The sequence below is a fragment of the Anomaloglossus baeobatrachus genome, chromosome 3 (assembly GCF_048569485.1).
Source record: "Anomaloglossus baeobatrachus isolate aAnoBae1 chromosome 3, aAnoBae1.hap1, whole genome shotgun sequence".
Classification (NCBI taxonomy): Eukaryota; Metazoa; Chordata; class Amphibia; order Anura; family Aromobatidae; genus Anomaloglossus; species Anomaloglossus baeobatrachus.
Genome location: NC_134355.1, coordinates 562,928,686 through 562,952,018, shown reverse-complemented (window position 1 = coordinate 562,952,018; position 23,333 = coordinate 562,928,686). Strand labels below are relative to the sequence as shown.

Sequence of the window (23,333 nt, the reverse complement as noted above, 5' to 3'; positions counted from 1 at the left end):
GAATTACCTCTGATGGTGGGGAAGTCAGGGCCGGCTCCTAACCAGCCCTGATCTAGTACCTCCTCTCCCACCACCCAAGGAGGGAACTAGGATTAGAGCGGTAACCCCACAAAAACATAAACAAACGGGGTGAAATAAAACTCAGTCATACAGCACCTAAACACAGAGGTATAAACAATAAATGGTAAAGAGGAACCCAAAGCAGGGAAGAAAATACAAGACAAGGGGTAAATCCTCAACAACAGCAAGCACACAGCAAGATTTGCACCAGCTCTGCAAAGCCAATCCCTCTTGCCACAGCAGAACTTGGTATAGTAATCTATAAACTGCAAGGAAGAGGTAGCTGATGGGCCTTTTTAAGGAGGAGTGGAGTGGCTACAAAAGGCTACAGCTGAGCTCCAATTAAACAACTTTCAGCAATGGAAAACTGACATTAAACCTTGCTGCACCAAGAGAAAGCAAAGTCCGACGGGGGATTTCGGCTCAGTGCGCGTGACCCCAGAGTCAGTGCGCAAGACCCAAACTCCGGGTGTAGCACCCAGGGAGCAGGGGGGTCCAGGTCGGGTCTCGTACCTGAGTTACTCGTCACTGGGCCGGTGTGGAAGTCTGGGATGTCATGGTGGCCTGCCCGGTTTCGTGCCCCAAAGTGTACACCAATAGAAGGGGATAGGAGGTGGATGATTGTCGTGATGCCACCTGTGGTACACGGCCAGGGATTAGCTGCCGCTGCTGTCGCTGTCCTCTGGGGCGGATGGTAGTAGCAGCAGAGATGGTGTGGCTCCCCACAGGTGGAGCAGGCCCCGGGGAGGAGGAGGGTAGTAGTGGTAGTGTCGGTGGCTGTTGCCTCCGAGGCGCAGGGCGCCAGTAGTAAGAGTCAGAGTCGGCTGTAATAAGAGTCAGAGTCGGCTGCTAGGTTCCAGGTGTCTTTACTCACAGTTCTTTAAATAACCTGGTTGCTGCCGCCATAGCACTGCTACAATATCGTCTGCTGCAGCTAATCTGTAAGATCAGCTGTTCTCCAGTCCTGTTGTGACCGCACGCGCTCCCGCGGTCACATTGAGATCTGAAGAAGCGAGGGCGCATGCGCCGCCCTCTCAGGCACAAGACTAGCTAATGCAGGCTTCAGAAACATGGCGCAGGAGATAAGCGCTTTGCGCAGGCGCCAACTCCGACGCCATGTTGCTGAATAGAAAGATTTGCATAGAGCCAGACAGAGGGAGGAACAGGTGGGGGGGGGGCAGGAATCCATGTGCATAACCTGCCCGGATATTATCAGCAGAGGTGCAAATGTCAGTCAAAAAGATGATGAATTTTTAAACTTCACAAATTTGGATTTCAAAGCCTAAACATCCGAGCTGCCCACTAGTGGCATGTACAGCCTGTGCCTGATAGTGCCAGTACTGCACTGGCTTTACCTGATATACGAAAATCCTGATGATTGGTTCCCTTTAACCCCTTCACGACCATAGACAGATACATCCGTCGTGAAGCGTGTCCCGTTAAGCCCCGCCCCCTGCCGCGGGCAGGCGGCGGCGGTCGGCACACATATCAGCTGTTTTCAACAGCTGACATGTGTGCCTGCATGTTGCGAGTGGAATCGCTTCCACTCGCAACATTTAACCCCTTAAATCTCGCTGCCAAAGTCTGGCAGCGAGATCTATATGCTATATGATTTTTACTTACTGCCGCCCCCACCGCAAGTCACGTGCGTGATCACGTGACTTTCGGTGGTTGCCATCGTAGCACAGGGTCATGTGATAACGCCTGCAGCTATGAAGTTTTACTTTCATTTTCCCTCGGCCGGGAGCAGAGGGAAACAGGAAGTGACTGAATCTGCTGTTTACAGCTTTATAGCTGTGATCAGCAGATAGATAAGAGCCATCGGATTGCTGATCGCTATAGCCCCCTAGGGGGACTAGTAAAATAAAAAAAAAAAGTTTTAATAAAAAAAAACTAAAAGTTCAAATCCCCCCCCTTTCCCCCATTGAAAATTAAAGGGTTAAAAAATAAATAAATATACACATTTGGTATCGCCGCGTTCAGAAATGCCCGATCTATCAAAATATAAAATCAATTAATCTTATTGGTAAACGGCGTAGTGGCAAAAAAATTCCAAACGCCAAAATTACGTTTTTTGGTCGCCGCAAGTTTTACGCAAAATGTAATAACAGGCGATCAAAACGTAGCATCTGCGCAAAAATGGTACCATTATAAACATCAGCTCGAGATGCAAAAAATAAGCCGTCACTGGGCCATAGAACCCAAAAAATTAGAACGCTACGGGTTTCGGAAAATAGCGCAAAACGTGCGCCACTTTTATTGGACAAGCTTGTGAATTTTTTTTAACCCTTTAGATACAAGTAAACCTATACACGTTTGGTGTCTACAAACTCGCACCGACCTCAGGCATCATACTCACACATAGGTTTTACCATATAGTGAACACCGTTAATAAAACATCCCAAAAACTATTGTTCCATCACACTTTTTTTGCAGTTTTCCCACACTTGGAATTTTTTTGCTATTTTCCAGTACAAAACTTATGGTTTCATTTAAAAGTACAACTTGTCCCACAAAAAGCAAGCCCTCATATGGCAAGACTGATGGAAAAATAAAAAAGTTACGGCTCTCGGAAGAAGGGGAGCAAAAAACAAAAACGGAAAGTGCCCCGGGGCTGAAGGGGTCCAGAGTAGGGGGAAACTCAAATAGAAGAACCGCCGAGAGATAAACGTGACACATACTTACTTTGAAAATCAATGTCTGGTTTCTTGTGTAATCCCTGTTGAACGTTTCCCTGCTGAATAGTAAAATGAGCGCTATCTGGGAGCATAAGGTACTCCTTTTAGTTTCATAAAAATAAAGTCATTCTGAGGTACATTTGTGAGACAAGTACACCAGCCTCATCTATTTATTCAATGGTAATGGACAGGATCTTGTTACAACTTGAATTGAAAAGAGAAGTCTGATTTTTAGGACAGTAAACAATCCTGTATTTGTCACTAAGGCTATGTGTCCACGAGAGAATGTAGCTGCGGATTTTTCTGCATCAAAATCCGCAGCTTTACCGCAAAATCCACACCTTTTCAAAGGTGCGGATTTACCGCGGAATTGCCGCGGATTTTGGTGCGGATTTTTTTTTTTTTTTTTTCCCCAATTTTAAAGCCAAAATCCGGATGAAAATCCGCAACAATAATTGACATGTTGCAGATTTTTCCGGACCAAAATCCGCACGAAATCCGCTGCGGAAAAATCCGCAGCATGGGCACAGCATTTCCAAAATGCCATAGAAATGGCTGGGAAGTGCCGGTGCTGCAAATTTTCGGGAAATCCGCGGCTTTTCCGCGAGAAATCCGCGGCAAAATCTGCGCATTTTCCGCAGCGTGGACAAATAGCCTAAAGAGAAGGCTTAAATTATCGCTTATATTTCTACAACCTTAGGCTCATGTCAAGGCCATTACAATGACTGACAAAACAAATTAAGCAAAATCATTTTATATCCCCTAAATTATATTTTCAGTATGAAAAAATCTTCAAAGTACTGAATCTATGAAAATATAAAATCAAATAATCTAAACAGTAAAGGGCGTAGCAATAAAAAAAAAAATAAAAAGCCCAGACTTACGTTATTTTTTTGTCGTCACAACATTGCACTAAAATGCAATTACAGGCAATCAAAACATCACATCTACCCCAAAATTGTATAATTAAAAACATCAACTCAAGACGCAAAAATTAAGCCCGCACACAGCCCTAGATCAGGAAAAGTGAAACATTACAGGTCTCAGAAAATGGCAACAAAAACACTATTTTTTTTTTTTTATTTACAGTTAGGTCCAGAAATATTTGGACAGTGACACAATTTTCGCGAGTTGGGCTCTGCATGCCACCACATTGGATTTGAAATGAAACCTCTACAACAGAATTCAAGTGCAGATTGTAACGTTTAATTTGAAGGTTTGAACAAAAATATCTGATAGAAATTGTAGGAATTGTACACATTTCTTTACAAACACTCCACATTTTAGGAGGTCAAAAGTAATTGGACAAATAAACAAAACCCAAACAAAATATTTTTATTTTCAATATTTTGTTGTGAATCCTTTGGAGGCAATCACTGCCTTAAGTCTGGAACCCATGGACATCACCAAACGCTGGGTTTCCTCCTTCTTAATGCTTTGCCAGGCCTTTACAGCCGCAGCCTTCAGGTCTTGCTTGTTTGTGGGTCTTTCCGTCTTAAGTCTGGATTTGAGCAAGTGAAATGCATGCTCAATTGGGTTAAGATCTGGTGATTGACTTGGCCATTGCAGAATGTTCCACTTTTTTGCACTCATGAACTCCTGGGAGCTTTGGCTGTATGCTTGGGGTCATTGTCCATCTGTACTATGAAGCGCCGTCCGATCAACTTTGCGGCATTTGGCTGAATTCGGGCTGAAAGTATATCCCGGTACACTTCAGAATTCATCCGGCTACTCTTGTCTGCTGTTATGTCATCAATAAACACAAGTGACCCAGTGCCATTGAAAGCCATGCATGCCCATGCCATCACGTTGCCTCCACCATGTTTTACAGAGGATGTGGTGTGCCTTGGATCATGTGCCGTTCCCTTTCTTCTCCAAACTTTTTTCTTCCCATCATTCTGGTACAGGTTGATCTTCGTCTCATCTGTCCATAGAATACTTTTCCAGAACTGAGCTGGCTTCATGAGGTGTTTTTCAGCAAATTTAACTCTGGCCTGTCTATTTTTGGAATTGATGAATGGTTTGCATCTAGATGTGAACCCTTTGTATTTACTTTCATGGAGTCTTCTCTTTACTGTTGACTTAGAGACAGATACACCTACTTCACTGAGAGTGTTCTGGACTTCAGTTGATGTTGTGAACGGGTTCTTCTTCACCAAAGAAAGTATGCGGTGATCATCCACCACTGTTGTCATCCGTGGACGCCCAGGCCTTTTTGAGTTCCCAAGCTCACCAGTCAATTCCTTTTTTCTCAGAATGTACCCGACTGTTGATTTTGCTACTCCAAGCATGTTTGCTATCTCTCTGATGGATTTTTTCTTTTTTTTTCAGCCTCAGGATGTTCTGCTTCACCTCAATTGAGAGTTCCTTAGACCGCATGTTGTTTGGTCACAGCAACAGCTTCCAAATACAAAACCACACACCTGTAATCAACCCCAGACCTTTTAACTACATTGATTACAGGTTAACGAGGGAGACGCCTTCAGAGTTAATTGCAGCCCTTAGAGTCCCTTGTCCAATTACTTTTGGTCCCTTGAAAAAGAGGAGGCTATGCATTACAGAGCTATGATTCCTAAACCCTTTCTCCGATTTGGATGTGAAAACTCTCATATTGCAGCTGGGAGTGTGCACTTTCAGCCCATATTATATATATAATTGTATTTCTGAACATGTTTTTGTAAACAGCTAAAATAACAAAACTTGTGTCACTGTCCAAATATTTCTGGACCTAACTGTAACATACCACTTTTCACCAATTCGTTTTTTTATGGTGTTTTACAAAGCTAACAAGACATAACATATAATAACAATAGAATATTAGCCAGCATTAAACCTCTTCATGACCGTCAATATGCCTATTTACTTACCTGATAAATGAGAGAATGAAGTCACTGACCCAACCTAGGAAGGTGGCATGTTGAGCGAAGACAGCAGTGCAAAGATGGAGAGATCCGTAGCACTGCAACAGGCAGGAAGAGACAGTGGGGTGGGCAGAGGTAGGAGGCGTTATACTGTTCCCAATAGCAGGTGTTCCCCAGTCTCGCACATTTTTATAGAAAGTGCGAACGATAAATGGTCATTTGCAACCTGTGCCATACCAACATCACTAGGGGCCTGACCACTGCCAGACTGACCACCACCAGTATGCTCTGGCACATGTCATCAAAGTACCTGACTAAGTGGACCGAACACCTAGGTCCACAAGGGATAACACCACTGCCTCCTCCCTTGTGCAATGTCCTTGTCAAACCCCATTTCACTACGCAGGCACGGATGCCTCCCACCCTGCAACTGACATTGCACATTCGCAACCACCATTAGCAACCATGTTCTCTTCCTTGTCCCAGCGCAGCATTCAGCTGTTTCTACCCCAGGCCTTTTGGAGCGCAAAAAAAATATACACAGCCACCCACTCAAAAGCCCAAACACTAAACACTTGCACTTAGTGCATAGGCTTTAACAGTGTAGGAGCCACTCTTTTTAAAATCGTAAAAAAAATATTCTGAGGCCCTCCTCCATATGTCTTCCAGGATGTATTGCAATCAGTCCCTTAAATTTCTGCTTGGCCTTACACTTAGTGCATAGGCTTTACCAGTGTAGGAGTCCCACTCTTTTTAAAATTGAAAATATACGGTATTTATTTTGAGGCCCTCCTCTACATGCCCTTTAAATAAATACAGTGGGAGATGCCCGGCTACTAAGGCTATGTTAACATGTTGCATTTTTGTTGTGCAGCATTTTTTCATTAGTTTTTTATTTTTTTTCTTTCAAATTAAAAGCTGATTTTTACAGCACCAACAAAAGCTAGGAGATCTCATACATCTAATGCACACTTTTTTTTCTTTTTTTACTGAAATGGAAAACTACTGCATTTTTAATAGAAGCAGCATGTCAATTCTTTTGGAATTTTTTTCAACATGGAAAGCAATGACTGCAAAAATACTATGTGTGAACATAGCCTATGGGGTGGAGGAGGCGTTTTTTTTTTCTCTTTTTAATTTTGCCTTATATACATGGCATTATAGAGAAAACCATGTTTCCTAACATTTTTTCCTGTAAAATCAATTTTATCTTCTGTTTTGTATGTTTTATTGTCAGTCTGTAAAAGTGGCGTAATACTCTGGCAACATTGTTCTTGCAGCGACCTGGGAGTCAGAGATGCGTCCAGGCGTCTTCCCCATGCTGCTCCTAGTCCATTTGAATGCGGTTTTCATCCATTTCAGTGATTTTACTGCCGCCCCAGACCTCCTCGGGAGAGGGGTCTTCCAGAACAAATGCTTGAGTTTTCCACTGACTTCCATTATACTCGTTACTCGAGTTGAGCCAACTTGCTCAATTCGACTAACGAGCACTTGAGCATTTTAGTGCCTGCTCATCACAAATTACCACATAAGGTGACACGTCAGGTTAAAAAAATTGGCCTCATCAGGAAAACAATATAACTCCCTGGAGTTCTCCCTCCATTTTTTAGTATCACTCTCCAAATACTCTAGTGCACTGAATACCTTTGCCCTTGGCTGCATCTACCTAAACCAAGGACACCAAACGCAAATGATGTGCACTATATTCATCAAAACTACTCAGGTCTCTGAACACCACCAGATGCCCAATCAATCCCGCTGTTCCAGCACCAGCTTTCGTCTTACCTTCAAGGAGGCTTTATCTGCCACCAAACTGAAGGCCACACACACACACACACACACACACACACACACACACACTAAACTAATGTCAGCCAAACCCGCTAATATAAATGGATTCAGCAGATGGTCTAATGTATATCCCCACTGGCTGACTGTCGGGGAAGATGTCGATACTAGTGCATGCCAGATTTCGGACTGCCAATCGCACTGTACTCCTGGAGATAAGCCAACAGCAGAAGTGTCAAATGGCTGCTTTCTCTTACAGGACATTGGAGTTCTTCGTTGAAGCATCGTTTGACCGACAGCCATCCAATATATCTGGTCAACTATACAGTCGACTTTTATTGGTTGAAATGCCCACCAAATACTCTTAAAAGACAGGAGGGCAGGACTAGCAGTCGCCGTGGCTCTTCACACTGTCTATCCCTAATTAAACCTCTGTGACCTCCCCTTTTGTCTAGCTCCCTAAGCACACATACACATCTTCCCTACCTTAACGTTTTAAAGTCAAGCACACCAAATTACTCTTCCTGACGAATAACTAGCCACATACCTACACCCCCTCTCCTCCCTAAAATTTACTGCTAAGACCTTCTCCAGTCCTCTCCTGTATGTAGCCCACAGAACAACAGAAATAATTAACCCTGATGTGTACAAAGCCATAAGTAAATCTGCTCAATATTGTTCCACCATTATACAAGACCATGGAAGTAAATTCTTTTTTACAAGTCCCCATATACAAAAAATGCTTCACTTTTTTTCTGCATTTTTCTGCACCAAAATACACAATAGCAATCTGCTCTGATTATTGTGGGTTTTTTTTTTATGTATTTTTCCTTTTTTTTCTAGGGATTTTTATTGCAGATTTGACTCGTCATTAGTTTTTTAGTGAGGAAACAGTGTGATTATGCATTAATTTAGGCTCTCCATTGAAGCTTACAAGGAGAAAATGAACCAATAAATGCACAGCACAATTGAACAGTGTTTTTCCACTTTGGCCATGAATATTCATCAAATCACATCCATTTTGCCGCAGATTTTAGAAACCCAAAAAACCTGAAAAAATAACCCCCACAGCATTTATGCTAGGTGGGAATGTGGCCTTAGAGTTGATATAATTCATTTTTCAACCTCTGATTCTTGAGAACTGCAATTGCTGCGGGAAAAGAACCTTTTATGCAACTGGAATCTCTAAGAACTGTGGTGCCGAATAAATCTTACTTTCCATTTAAAGGGATTGTCCAGGATTAGTTTTTACTTTAGGGAAATGTAATTACCCAGCAGTAGAAAGCCAATATATTATTTTGCTCCAGCCCCAATGGAATACGGTATGTAGATTGCTTACTAAATGAATGATTGAATAGAGATAAATTGTCTCCAGCATCAGTATATGCAAAAATGTCAGACTGTTTTTTTTTTTCCTTTTATTCCAAAGTGGATGTTCCTTCTACCTTATGTATCATTCATGTTTCTTTCTGATATTTAGGCAATGTTTGAACTGGTGACTTCAGAAGCATCTTACCACAAGAGCCTGAGCCTTCTGGTTTCTCACTTCATGGAGAGCGACAGACTGAAAGCCACAATTCACTCTTCAGAAATGCATTTCATATTCTCCAATGTACTTGAAGTCCTGTCCACTAGTGAAAGGTACACAGCTACAAAAGACCTCCTTCTGTCATATGGGACAGTCTTAAGAAACATTTAAGATTCTGAAAAAAAATACGATTATTTCAAGCTTTTACTGTAGAATTCTGGTGAAAAAAGCTTTGAAAAGTCACAAAACTTTGGTACAACTCAAAGTTTAAATTTTGCAACTTTTGGTGTTCTCACACCATTTTCGCCCATCTCCAACAAAGCAGAACGGTGGCATATCAACCAATATTTTGACAAGCGTCAGTGTTCACTATGCCACAAACCTTACTCCACGTGGGGAATGGAATAAGAGTGGTAGTGTGAGGAGTCTCATGAGTTTGATAAGCAGGGGTTGCCATCCTGCTCCAGATCAGCCGCCATTGTCAGAGCTGAATTAGAGGCAAAAATGGCGTAAGAATGACAAAATTTAGTGCAGCCTCATGTGGTACCAAAATTTCACGACTTTTCAAAGCTGTTTCACAACTTTTTGAAGCTTTGATGAATCAGGTCCATATTGTTTTTACCAAAAACAGTGCCACTGCTGTCCATGGGCTTTGTCTGGTATTGCAGCTCAGATATACTCACTTGAATGTAGATGCGGACATAGCATTGTTGCAACATGTGCAGCCATACAAGAGCCCAAGGTATGAAGAAAATGGATAGCGCAACCTCGGCACTATAGCAAAAGAGTGAAGTCATCGTTTCTGAAGCGGGCTGCAATTGAGAGTGGATCCCAGATGGTGCTCAGCTGATAGACCCAAGGTGCAGGGAAAACAATTTTATTTAAGTGGAAAAAATTAGCGAGACTCAGTAGAAAATGCAGTAAAAAAAATCCTTTATTTCATGTCGTTAAAAAAGTCTCACCAAAAACACTGCAGTATCAAGACGTTGTTAGACGACGGCCGTTTCAGACCCATAGAAGCACACAGATGTGCGAAATGGCCATCATCTGATGTCTTTTGCACCCTTGCACTTTATGTCCTCTCCCTCAATACTGCAGTCTCTTTGGTGAGACTTTAACTACCGTATTTTTCAGATTATAAGAACCACTTTTCCTCCTAAAAATTTGGGAGGAAAATGAGGGGTGAATCTTAAAATCTGAATGTAGCATACCGGGGATGGTGGAGAGAGGTCGCAGGAGGCTCTGTGCGGCGGGCAGCGAGGCTCTGTGCGGCGGGCAGCGAGGCTCTGTGCGGCGGGCAGTGAGGCTCTGTGCGGCGGGCAGCAAGGCATGGGCCATTCTGAAAATGGCGGCTGTAAGAGCTTCAAATAATGAAGCCCAGAGTAGGCGCGTGCGAAGATGGAGCTCTCGGCTCAAACTCTCATCTGTGCACACGTCGACTCTAGCCGCCATTTCTTTATTGTCCACACTGCCGACGTCCTCAGAATGGCCAGTGCCTCACCGCCTGCCACAGCACTGAGCAGCGCCGGCTGCCGCAGCCCGCAGTGAGCATCTGGCCCCCCCCTCTGCACCGCCCGCAGAATCGCCGTACTCTAGCACCGCCCATGCCTCCTGTGACCCCGCTCCACCACCACTGCCGCCCCACCTCCCTGGTAAGACACCACCGGATTATAAAACGGACCCTATGGGTATTTTTTTTTCATTTTGTTTTATCTCTAAGTTTGGGGTGCGTCTTATAATCAGTGTGTCTTATAAAATGAAAAATGTTATATGAAATAAAGGATGTTTTTTATCGATGGGTGCAGCAGATTCCTTTCCACTTGAACACAAGAGCCCACGAGCTAAGGGGGCCCACTTCTACCTCCAAAGCAGGTGTAATTGTGCATTATGATGAGCTTTTGGACAGCAAAGGGCCCATATTTGGTTCTTACACAAGGGCCTCTTCTGTCCGTGTCCACGTTTACTTGAATGGGATGAGCTGCAGTACAAGCACAGACAGACCATGTACAAATGTGGCAATATTTGTTGAAAACTAAAAGGCTGATCCTTTATTCTAAGCCTTGGCAACCTTTTTAAATACATGCATAGTTATATTGAATGCTTCATGAGAAAATGTTGAGCACATTCCAGAGTCACATACGTGGCAGTTCACGTTGAGTCATCTTGGCTTATGCTTTGGTTACAGCTTTCATACCTGTTTTTCTAGGTTCCTTCTGGATCTGGAGCAGAGATTTGAAGAGAACTTGGTGATTTCCGACGTGTGTGACATTGTATTCAATCATGCAGAAAATCACTTTGGTGTCTACGTCACCTATGTTTGCAACCAGACATATCAGGAGAGAGCATACAGGAAGCTGCTGTGAGTTCATGAATGGCAGAAATGTAAATGTAACCAAGAAACCTTTGCTCCCCTTCCATCTTGTCCTTCCGGATGTCTGTGTATCACTGTGCTTCTTCCATCTCTGACCACATCTGAATTCTAGGTTCTTTGCTTTCCTAGCATCTTGGAACCTCAAGTCTAATCAGACGTTTGCTCTCCAATGCTGTATAGCTTTAAAAAATAGGCAACTTTGTCATTTTAAGGTTACTTTACACACTGCGACATCGCTAGCGATTGCTAGCGATGTCGAGCGCGATAGCACCTGTCCCTGTCGCTCATGCGACATTTGGTGATCGCTGCCGTAGCGAACATTATCGCTACGGCAGCGTCACGCGCACATACCTTGTCAGCGAAGTCGCTGTGACCACCAAACAATCCCTCCCACAAGGGGGAGGTACGTTCGGCGTCATAGCGGCGTCACTGCGGCGTCACTAAACGGCCCTACCAATAGAAGCGGAGGGGTGGAGATGAGCAGGACGTAACATGCCACCCACCTCCTTCCTTCCGCATTGCCGGTGGACGCAGGTAAGGAGATGTTCGTCGTTCCCGCGGTGTCATACATAGCGATGTATGCTGCCGCAGGAATGACAAACAACATCATACCGGTGGCTGCAGCGATATTAAGGAAATGAACGACGTCACTCATTAGTGTTACATGCTGCGATGTCGCTACCGGCGCTGGATGTGCGTCACTAACGATGTGACCCCGACGATATATCGGTAGCGATGTCGCAGCGTGTAAAGTACCCCTAAGAGTCTGGGAAAACTTAAACACAACTAGTTAAACCTGTAATAATGGCCAAATTGATTGTCAGCAAACTATTTTTTGGAAACTTATATGATTAAACAGAATTTATAAGTTCTGGTTCCCAAGACTGATCTATAATGATCCAAATAGTCACAATAATCTAATGTTACAGCCGCAACGCAAAGGTGGTCCATGTACTCATTTCCAAAATGCTCCAAGTATCCATCACTTTTTCAAGTACATGTGTTGGTCATCTCCCGTGTATGTAAGTTTTTTAAATTCATTAATAAGGAGGATGGTACGCTGCATATCTCAGGAAGGCATGAGTTAAAAGTAAGGTCATGTCTATGAGCCTAGTAATATTTCCACTTGTTATACTCTGTGAGCTTCAGAATCACTTTTGTAAATCAAATTCAAGGGGCCCATCATCACTGAAGAAATGGGTCATTGTTCTCCTTGGATCTAGTCCAGGCTCCATTGTTAGTCACAGACTTTAAACACATGCTATCCGAACAATTTTATTTGCTATTTAATTGCTATGATGCAATCATTTGATCATTTCAATTATCCACATGGGAAATATTTGCCATGACATGCTCAAAATGATGGAGCTGGGTGAATTATATGTGTGTGTTTATGGATATCTCCAGAAATTTGAAGAAGGATCACAGTAATGTCCTGTAATCATCTGTTAGAACAAATCCAGCAGCAATCCATTCACAAAAGAGTTTGCAATTGGATCCGTTGTTTGTTTGTTTGTTTTTTTACATTGAAATCTATGGGAAATGGATCTGTTGAATAGTCATTGTTTTTTCTTTCATTTGAATCTGATCTGTTTTTTTTGCTTACTGGATCAGTTCCAAACAGATGATTGCTTAAAATGGGACCTTCGCCTTATAAACACGTCAAAAGATCCTTGAGCTGAGACCTCCACTGATAAAGTGGTTATTGCTATTAGTCAAAAGCCCAATGTAATGCGATTAGTTGGGAAGATGCCAATTAATTCAATAGCTTTTTTTTTTAAAGAGTTACTGTTTTTGAGATTCCAAGTGATGGAAAACTCCATAAGTAGCAGAAGACCTGTTTATTGGTGGATGCATCCATTTACAAACCATTTGTATCAGAAAAATCTGTGATATGACAAAAGATAGCATAAGGTAGATTACTTTTTTATAGGAACTCAGTGGCCATAAAGAAGCCACTTGCCTTCCTACTTTCCCAGTAACATACTTTGAGAATTTGATGCCCTTGCTATGCTCTATACCAGTGGTCCCCAACCTTTCTTACCTAGAAAGACACATTATGCACTAGGAGAGGGTCATGGGCCACATTTACAAGTCCCACAGCAATGACATTCAGATATTGTCTCACCCCCCTTCCCCCAGAGTAGTGACACCTAGAGCTCCCATTACTAGTAAAATGAATGCCAAAGCTGTCACAGCGAGGCAGTATATTTGTATCAAGGGGTGCAGTGGAGTAACGACAGTCTGATAGGACCAAGTTCAAAATTTGGATCTGCCTTCCCCCCTCGAATGTGGGTCAGATGTATGGGCCCTTGTAGTGTTCTAAATCCTATAAAGACATAAATGTAGCTCCCCCTCACCCCTCATTATGTATTACTGTCCCCCATCCTGTTTAATGTCCCCATCCTGGGCCCTTCCTAGTAAATATGTCCCCCATCCTGGTAAATATGTCCTCCATCTTGGTATATATTTCCACATTCTGAGCCGCTTCATGGTAAATATGTTCCCTATTGTGCTATATATGTCTTCACTCTGAGCCCCTTGTCCCCCATCCTGGTGTATAGATCCTTATCCTGAGCCCCTTTCTGGAATATACAGTCCCTTTTCTGTCTATAATTCCTTAAAAAAATTCACTCATCTTTCCCAGCTCCCAAGTTGCCCGACATCCACCTTTGTAGTGAGTGCAGTGGCTGGCAGCTGACATCGCTGACATGCCTTATCACTAGAAGTCCCAGAGAGGGGTCATTTAACATTTCTACCTTTGGAACCCAGAGACGGGTTGAATAACCTGAAGGATTTTAGCTAACATCCTTTAATCACCGTCTTTTGTTCTGTAATTAAGGCCATTACTGTCGCACCACAGGAGGTGGTTGTTTTTCGTTGAGTTTAACCATTTAGTTTCCAGTTAGTTTTATTCAGTTTGGACTAAGGGTTATTTGACTCTCTTTCGGGACTTCAGGGGGGAGCTCGAAATTTCTGGGACTTCTAGTGTTATATGGTGATACATGATGTCACTGCCATGCCCCCCCCAGTCATGGGCATTCCGATGTCAGCACCAAACAGTGGCCAGCAGTGTGTATTGTAGTGATGGATTCTGACGGGTCTCTGCACAGCAATGCATTTCAGCTGGATGTGTGTCCTTGAACGCCCAACTAGCTGAAGTAGGGGCTGGGGTCGGAGGGGGCCAGGGCCTGGTCACCATCACAACCTCTGCAGCCGAGATCGTTACGCCCCTGCAGAGGTGCCCACCTTACCCCAATTAGGTGTTGTCTCATCAAGCATACCCACCAAACTATTATACACTATTACATCCAGTTTTACACACTCCTCAAGCTGGAGCCTGAATGATACTCCCGAGCCACAGGTTCGAGACCCCTGCTCTATATGATTGTAACCTTTCCTTTTTGTATAATATTGTGTCCCTTTTTTTGTCTTGTGGTTTCCTTGTGTACAAGTCATTAGATGTCAGTCAGCAATGTCAGAAATATAATCCTGCTATCATCTTGCTTGTCAATTTTTATTTACTTATTTTTCATTTTATTGAGAAATACAGTTTTTATTGCGCTTTATTTTGACGTGTTATGAAAGTGAAAATGATCCAAAAACATGGCCATCGGACTAGCTGTAATGATTGACCCTGACCATTGATTTTGCTTGGTATTGCACTAATTATAACATAGCGAGTCATATAGCAATCATTATCCTCTAATGCACAATTGGTCATTTTAATATCTGAACAATCAATATTTCTCAAATCTTCATTTACTGATGACCTTTTCTTTACACCATGCAATTATCTTTTTGGATTCTCAAAGTAGCCTATAACCTTAGCAATGATTGCTGTGGCTTCTGGCTACAGATGGTGAAATACTTCTAAGACAGTTTGATTTTATATGATATTATTGGAAATAGAGACAGTAAAAGAAATGAGAAAAATAACCTGTTACCCAGAGTTTCCCAAATCTAGGTATTATTAATTTTTTTAGGGTTACATGATTTTCTGTTAGGGTTTTCCTGCCGGATCCACTAAAGTATTACAATACAATTCCTTTCATTTTCCTTTATAGGGTTAGGACATGTTTAACTTCCAAATTGTGTATTGTTGCCAAAATTACCCTTTATTTTCATTTAGCTAAATAGCAAAGCTTTGTCCCTAGATTGTGTAAAAATATTAAAGATTTCTAGATTTAAAATAAAAATGTAATCTATTTAATAGTAAATCTTGTGCCTTTCTTGTATAATAAACCCCTTTAACATTTTCAAGATCTCTGTTTTCTGTCAGTGACACCACTGGTACAATCATTTTAGATTTAGTCCATAAACAACCTCTCACTGAACCCTCAGTCCAGCTCCTGTATAATGTAGTTTTTGACGTGGATTTGCTGCAGTTTTGCTGCATGAATTGCTGCAGAAAATGTTCATAACCTTGCAGTCCTTCCCCAGCAAAACCTATGGTAAAAAAAAAATTCTGTGCACACACTGCATTTTTTTCCCTACAGGTTTTGCTGGAAAATTTCTGCAGCAAAAAGAATGAGCATGTCATTTCTTTTCTGCAGGTACCTGCAGTTTTTGCCATAGATAATGGTAAAAAAACGCAGGGACCAACCCGCAGCAAACCGTGGCAAAAATGCAGGTGCGTTTTTTGCCGCGGATGCGGTATTCTGCCAGAGGGATGTTTCTTAAGAAAAGTCAATTTTATAGTACGCACATATCCTAAGGGGTGCTTTACACGCTACGACGTTGGGGTCACGGAATTTGTGACGCACATGCGGCTGCGTTAGCGATGTCGCTGCGTGTGACTACTAGGAGCGATTTTAAATCATCCCAAAAACGTTCAAAATCGCTAAACGGTGACATGCCCCCCTATTCCCAATTATCATTGCTGCTGCAGGTACGATGTTGTTCGTCGTTCCTGCGGCAGCACACATCGCTATGTGTGACACCGCAGGAACGAGGAACCTCACCTTACCTGCGGCCGCCCGTAATGAGGAAGGAAGGTGGTGGGCGGGATGTTACGTCCCGCTCATCTCCGCCCCTCCGCTTCTATTGGGCGGCTGCTTAGTGACGTCGCTGTGACGCTGAACGAACCGCCCTCTTAGAAAGGAGGCGATTCGCCGGTCACAGCGACGTCGCTAGGCAGGTAAGTAGTCTGACGGGTCTGGGCAATGTTGTGCGCCACGGGCAGCGATTTCCCTGTGACGCACAACCGATGGGGGCGGGAACGCACGTTAGCGATATCGGTAACCATATCGCAGCATGTAAAGCGGCCTTTACTTGGGAAACACTTGTATCCCAAAGCCAACTAAATTAAACCTCTTTTTAGAGACTCCAAGTATGTATGACCCCTTATGGTATGTGCACACATCAATCATCGTTTATATGTTGGCATACCCGCATAGTGTTTGAAGTAGAAGACTGTTTAGGAAAACGCATGCGGTATTTTCCCTGAACAGTCTTTTCGAATGCCTTTTGCGTTGGCTTTTCCAACAGAGGTTTTTTCGACTTTTATGGATAATATAACATTGTGTCAGTTCCAAGCCACCAGAATAATGGACCATTATAGCAATCACTAGAATTTACAAAAGATGAAACCAATGGTTTTTCATTGCTGCGCATATGTGCATTCTTTTTTTTGGGGGGGGGGTTAGTGCATTTTCAGGTGGGTGCCAGGCAAAATCTGCCTGAAAAGTACTTTATATGCACCTATATTTAATGGTACTCTGCTGTATTTTGTCTGAAGCAACTTCGCTGGTGGTAATGCCGTCGTGTTACTTTTTTTTAACTGTTTCACTATTTCCAAACCCTGAAGAGGTTAAGAGTAGCAAAAGATTGAACATGTGCGGAACAATGTCATTTTTAATTTGCTGTGCATTTTGTTCATTTTGTGAGCTGGTTTTGCTGTACTTTATTAAGGCGGGTTCCTTTTCTGTCGAAGTCTCACTATTCCTTGTGGTTTTTCCATCTCTTTCTGCAGTAAGGCCACAAGTCTATTCAAATGCAAGGCAAGTGAGGTGGACACCATAAACCTGAAGTACCTCTTACAAGAAACTTGTATGGCCCAGTAAAATAAATCTGGAGACCTCAGATTAATTTTATTTATGGCAGTGCATTCTGCCGAGGAAAGGTGTCAATTCAATTATACAAGCACTAAATCACGGATGGTCTTGGTCTTAGGCTGCGTGCCCACGATCAATGTTCTCAGCGTTTTGAACACAGCATGCTTCAGCTGCGTCTAAAATGCTGCAAAGTACAGTACAAGCACAGTGGATGGGATTTTTAGAAATCCCATGCCCACTGTCCATGTACTGTCCAGCGTAAGATGACTTGCGGTGCTGTGAAACCGAGAGGTTACTCCCAGAATACAGCGGGTCACGAACGAGGAACGAGATCAGACTAGGTTTAAACGCAAACTTTTTATAACCTGAGAAAGGCAATGGGGATGTAAAGCAAATGTAATCACAAAGAAATGTACAGGCACCCGGTTACTGAACCGGGATCAGCGTGCTGGGCTAAGGACTGACTCCAATAGGACAGGAACCAACAGGAACAGTTTACCTAGCCAGGAACGTCTGGAAATGCTACAAGGTGTAAATCACTGAGTGTATGAAGGAGTTGTCCCTGGACCAGCACACCAATTAACAATCTTGGCAGACATGCTAATTCCCCGCCCTTCCCCCACACATATAAGCAACACAGGAAAGTACCCCGGGGTTGGCCAATGGCTAGCAGAGATACACCAACAGTACTGCAGCAATGGCGGCTGCGTAGTATATATTAGACATGGTCTGGCACCAAACCACTACTTAGTCAGTGTGCACACTTGTCCGCAAAAACAAAAAGATATAGGCCAGGCCTGAGCTCAGGACTCACTGTTACGCGTATTTATCTCCAGGAGTGTCTCCAAGCAAAGGGATATCCGTTCCGTGTCTGGCTCTGCACAGTTCTGTATGGCACCATTAATCACCAGCAACAATTCTACAATGGCTGAAGTCACAGTCTGATAGCAAGGCCTCAAATGAAGATCTCCTCCGGGTTCGCTTCTGCAACTGCTGTCTCATTCTGGCAGCCATTTATAGCCAATCACAAGCAGCTGAGTGAACTCTGCTTGTACAGCAGTCAGCGGCCCCTCTCTCTCTCATTCCAGGTCTGCTAGCACGGACCACGACACAGTCAACTACCTCTTTCTCCAGTCCCTTCTCTGCTCTCAGTCTCTTCTCTTTTCTTCTCACTTCCTGTCTTTTCTCCTCACAGCCTCTTCCTCTAAGCCTGAGCAGACCTCCCTCTGCTGGACAGAAGGAGACACTGCAACTGTTGCAATATCAGCACTCTCACATTGCGGCTTTCCGAGCCGCAACATGTCAATTGTTTGCTGCGGAGTCGCAAGTATCCTCCGTAGGGAGAACACAAGCTTGAGACCGCAATTGCCCGAATTCGATCGTGAGCACGAGCAGCTGCGGTCTTCTGCGTTCTCCTGCAGAAGAGACTCGCGTCCCCGCAGATCAGGATCTGCTGTGTCCAGGATGCAGCGGGTCATGATCATGGGCACAGACCCTTATGCGGGCTTTACACGAGTCGACCGATCGTGCGATTTCACGATCGATCGTACCCGCCCCCGTCGTTTGTGCATCACGGGCAAATCGTTGCCCGTGTCGCACAAAGTCGTGAAACCCCCGTCACACGTACTTACCTGCAGAGCGACCTCGCTGTGGGTGGCGAACATCCTCTTCCTGAAGGGGGAGGGACGTTCGGCGTCACAGTGACGTCAAACAGCCGCCGGCCAATAGAAGCGGAGATGAGTAGGATGTAAACATCCCGCCCACCTCCTTCCTTACGCATAGCCGGCGGGTGCCGCGGGACGCAGGTAAGCTGTGTTCATCGTTCCCGGGGTGTCACACGGAGCGATGTGTGCTACCCCGGGTACGATGAACAGCCGGCGCCATTTTAATTAAACAATTTTTTAAAACTGAGCAACGAGTACACGACTCACGATTTGTGAGCGATACTGCGTCACTCGGAGGTGTCACACGAGACTATGTCGTGAACGATGCTGAATGTGCATCACGAAAACCGTGACCCCGACGATGCATCTCACGATAGCTCGTCTCGTGTAAAGCCCGCATTAGAAGAAAGTGATTTCAGCAACTTACAGAATATTGTTTATTGCCTAAACAAAGTAGTTCTATGTGATGACTATTTTAAGCCTCTGAATGTAAATCCCATGATCTTAAGCACAGATCTTAAAGATTTAATGATATATTGCCCTTTATAATACTGTTTGTATTTTTTTTACATGTTTGTTTATCAGTCAAGAAAGAACAGAATTTCGGGAAGCAGTAGCACATTTGGAAACAAATCCAATTTGCAGAGGCCTCCCATTCTCCTCGTTCCTCATCTTGCCATTTCAGAGGATCACACGACTCAAGCTCCTGGTGCAGGTACCATACAAAGTTATAAGGACTTTAGTTTTACACTGAATTCAGTACTATGAAGATCCTCTCTACACTAAGCTTTGCTTTTAAGGAAAAGCACAGTGTCACATGGAAATACTATACAGTGATGGTCAGGAATAAAGGTCCAGAGGGACTCCTTGTGCCACAATACATGGTACATGCACTTTGCTATGTGTTTAGATTTACACACTTGCACAAAGTCTGCACAGCAAAGTTATTCAGCATCGGTGCTCTGCCATACAGGGTGGGTCAGAGTGTGCGGAGATATTCTCACCAAGAAGCAATGCTTCTAGAGAAGATGCAACTTTATTTTTACTTTTAGGGCGATTCATATGTAGGTATAGTACAGGATTCAAGTACATTTATTAAAACGCTTACACTGCACAATCCTAGTATGCAGCGATGTGACACATTCTGTAACTATGCTTCGATTTCATGGAACTGTGAGACAAGGAATAAAAATGCGCTCTTGCAAAGGTTTATTGTACTATGAGTCAGATCTCTTGAGATTTTATGCTCCCAATGTGGCTGACTTTTCTGTATTATTCTTGTGTTTCTTATTCTGAATCCTTTGAGTGCTCTCTTGTGCTGTGAATTTGTGAGTTTCTCAGTGCAGTGAAGTTAAATGGTATACCGTATGTTCAGTTAATTGTTGAAGCAAGTTTTATTTTTTTCGATATTTTGTGGGGGTGAGTATGGAAGAGTCAAATGCTGAAAAAAAACCCCTTCTTTTTAGATAGATGATAACTTGCAGATCAGTGAAAGGTTAGCCGGCTACCTCCATTAGTTCCATAGACAATGAATGAAGTGGTAGCATTGCGTTCCCATCTGATGGGGCATTTAACAGTCTTATTCTGGATCAGTGGGTGATTTAGTTGGTGAGCCACAAGTTATGTATTGTATGTTTGGAATAACATTTAATCATAATCCGTGAAAGACATGAAGCTTTTTCTTAAAGTCCATATACACTTTTTTTTTTTTTTTTTTTTATTTCATGAATTTCAAGAAATAATTAAAAAAAAAATGACATAGGCTTCGCCCAATTTTTGAGTCCAGCCAGGTACAACTAGGCAGCTGGGGATTGGAATCCGCAGTGCAGAGTGCCCATGCTTTCTGGGCACCCCCACTGCGAATTGCAGTCCGCAGCCACCCCAGAAAATGGCGCTTTCATAGAAGCGCCATCTTCTGGCGCTGTATCCAACTCTTCCAGCTACCCTGGTGACTGTGGCTCGCTGGGTAATAAAGGAGTTAGGGGGAGTTAGGGCTAGCTGTATATTATCAGCTGGCCCTAAGGCCAAAATTCATGGTGTCACGCCAATATTAGACATGGCCACCATGAATTTCTAGTAATGATAAAAAAAAACCACAACACAGAAAAATATTTTTATTAGAAATAAAACACAACACAATTAGTGACTCCATCTTTATTGAAATAAAGAACCCCCCTCCACAGTAATCCTGGGTCAAGGGTCCCGCGCCGTCCAATCCGGATCCAATATCATCTGATCGGTTTGCTGGAAGGCAAAGCGATCAGATGATGTGTCAGGTGAAAGGACGTGAATCATATCACACATCAGCTGATTGTATAAAAGCCGATTATACAATCAGCTGAAGCATCAGTGCAAAAAAAAAAAAAAATAAAGACTCACGTCTGTGCTGATTACTGGCAGCTCCTGCAGCGATCGGATGAGAGTCTGATCCTGTCCCATCGCTGCAGGAGCTGCCAGTAATCATTATTGTGAAATGAGTGTTCCAAGAAACGTTCACTCACAATAATCTAACCTTAAAGTTGGGTTTGCATTACTTGATTTTTTTGACAGTTTTAATTAAATGACCGCCTATTGTTAAATATTTACTGATCGGCACTTATTTACTAGCATGTTTACACAGCAAGATCTTGCAGTGCTGGGGTTACAATCCCACCAAGAATAAAAATTTGCAAGGAGTTTTGTATGTTATCCCCATGTTTGTGGTTTTCTTCCAGTTTCCTACCACTCTCCAAAGATATACTGGTAGGGAATTTAGATTGTGAGCCCCAATGGGGACAGTGATTGCTGTAAAGTGCTGTGAAATTAATGGTGCTATATAACTGAGTAAAATTATATAATAAATAAAATTCAGATGTGTATTGAACAATCAGTAATAGATCGTTTATTATACATAGACTGTGTCACACAGAGGTTTTTACTAACTTTGCTGATTGTCATGGCGTCATTGAGATCTGTTTAGACTACTGATTCTGACACTCTGCCTGATAATATGTCTGAGGTCTTATCACCGCAGGCAGACTCGGGTATCAACCAACAGATTGGTAGTTTATAGGCAGGCTAGCAAGAGTTATTCTCTGCTGGTCTGCTTGTGAGTCATCTTTGATCACATGTTGTGGTAGAGCCAATCACATCTGCTCTCTCCTATATATGCTGGCTGGACACTTCCATTAGTGCCAGCTATAGTTTATCTTAGCTGGTCTGGTGAGGTATTGGGATCCAGACTAACTGGTGGTTGTAGTACTTGTGGTTGTGGAATTAACCCTTGTTGGTTCCTGTGTGTTTGCAGTATGTCAGATTTTTTTTTTTCCCCTGTCTGTCGTTTTCTGAGTTTCCAGCTCTCCTGTCCCTTCCCCCTTCCTTCCATGGTTGGAGGTGGGGATAAAATCAGCTCTAGTGAGGAGCTTAGCCAGGCATGGGACTTAGGCATCTCCACCATTAGGGGTAACCCGGAGGTTAGGGATAATCTAGGGACCCCTAGCGTGAGGTTTCCTCACTTTCCTACAATCACAACGTGACAGACTGCTATTGTTTTCGGCAGCACAGGTTCTCTCCACACAGGGCAATATGCTGGCAAGAACGATGATCTTTTGTGGAAACCAACCTCAAAGTAGAGCTATTAGTCATTAACCCTACCTAAATTTCCTACATAAGACCTGTAATGTAATGACCCTGAAATGAGCTGTTTCTCAGCCAAAACAGATAGTAATAGCAGTTCAATAATATTTGGTTATATAATATTGTGCTAGGACATAAGTAATTGCACAATTAGCTAATTATTAGCCTTACAGTCAAAATGTTATAATGCTATTTGATCAAGTATCCTTCAAATTGATTTCCTCCTGACATGGACTTACAAGTCGTTGATGTTTGTCATTTCCCTTTCATAAAACTTGAAATGCATCATCCGGAAGTAGCAAACGTTACACAGGAGCAGGGTTATACCACTAGTGTCTACTGATGATGAATAATCTCCCTGTGTAATACATGTGGTCACATTATTGCCGCATAGTCATTTACAAACCACAGCAGAATCCTCTCAAGTCAGATTTCATCCCCAGAATGGATTCAAGGCACGTCGCGCTCTCAGACACCTCTTTTTAGAGTCTCCAATTTGAAGAGATTGGTGCTGAATAAATGGAGCGTTGTTCCTTGTAAACAGACTTGAGAACAACTTCTGTGCAGTATGCTCTTCTGCAAGAAGCATAAACATGTAAAACTGAGGAACGCTGGTGTCAAGAATGATTACATAGACTCTCAGCCCTCCAATCTTCTGGGTCCGGGAGGTCGAACTGAAAGGGAAAATATTTATTGATCTTGGCTTCACTTA

The 23,333-nt window shown here is 43.1% G+C and overlaps 1 protein-coding gene across 4 annotated transcripts in view; it reads left to right on the top strand.

Annotated features, from left to right (window-relative positions):
• Positions 1 to 23,333, top strand: part of NGEF (neuronal guanine nucleotide exchange factor) — a 453,640-nt gene that overhangs the window by 347,676 nt on the left and 82,631 nt on the right. For all 4 annotated transcript variants that reach the window (XM_075340891.1, XM_075340890.1, XM_075340892.1 and 1 more), the window contains 3 exons: positions 8,868 to 9,028; positions 11,122 to 11,274; positions 19,592 to 19,721. In XM_075340891.1, the coding sequence (XP_075197006.1) occupies positions 8,868 to 9,028; positions 11,122 to 11,274; positions 19,592 to 19,721 (444 nt within the window). The remainder of the gene's footprint in view (positions 1 to 8,867; positions 9,029 to 11,121; positions 11,275 to 19,591; positions 19,722 to 23,333) is intronic.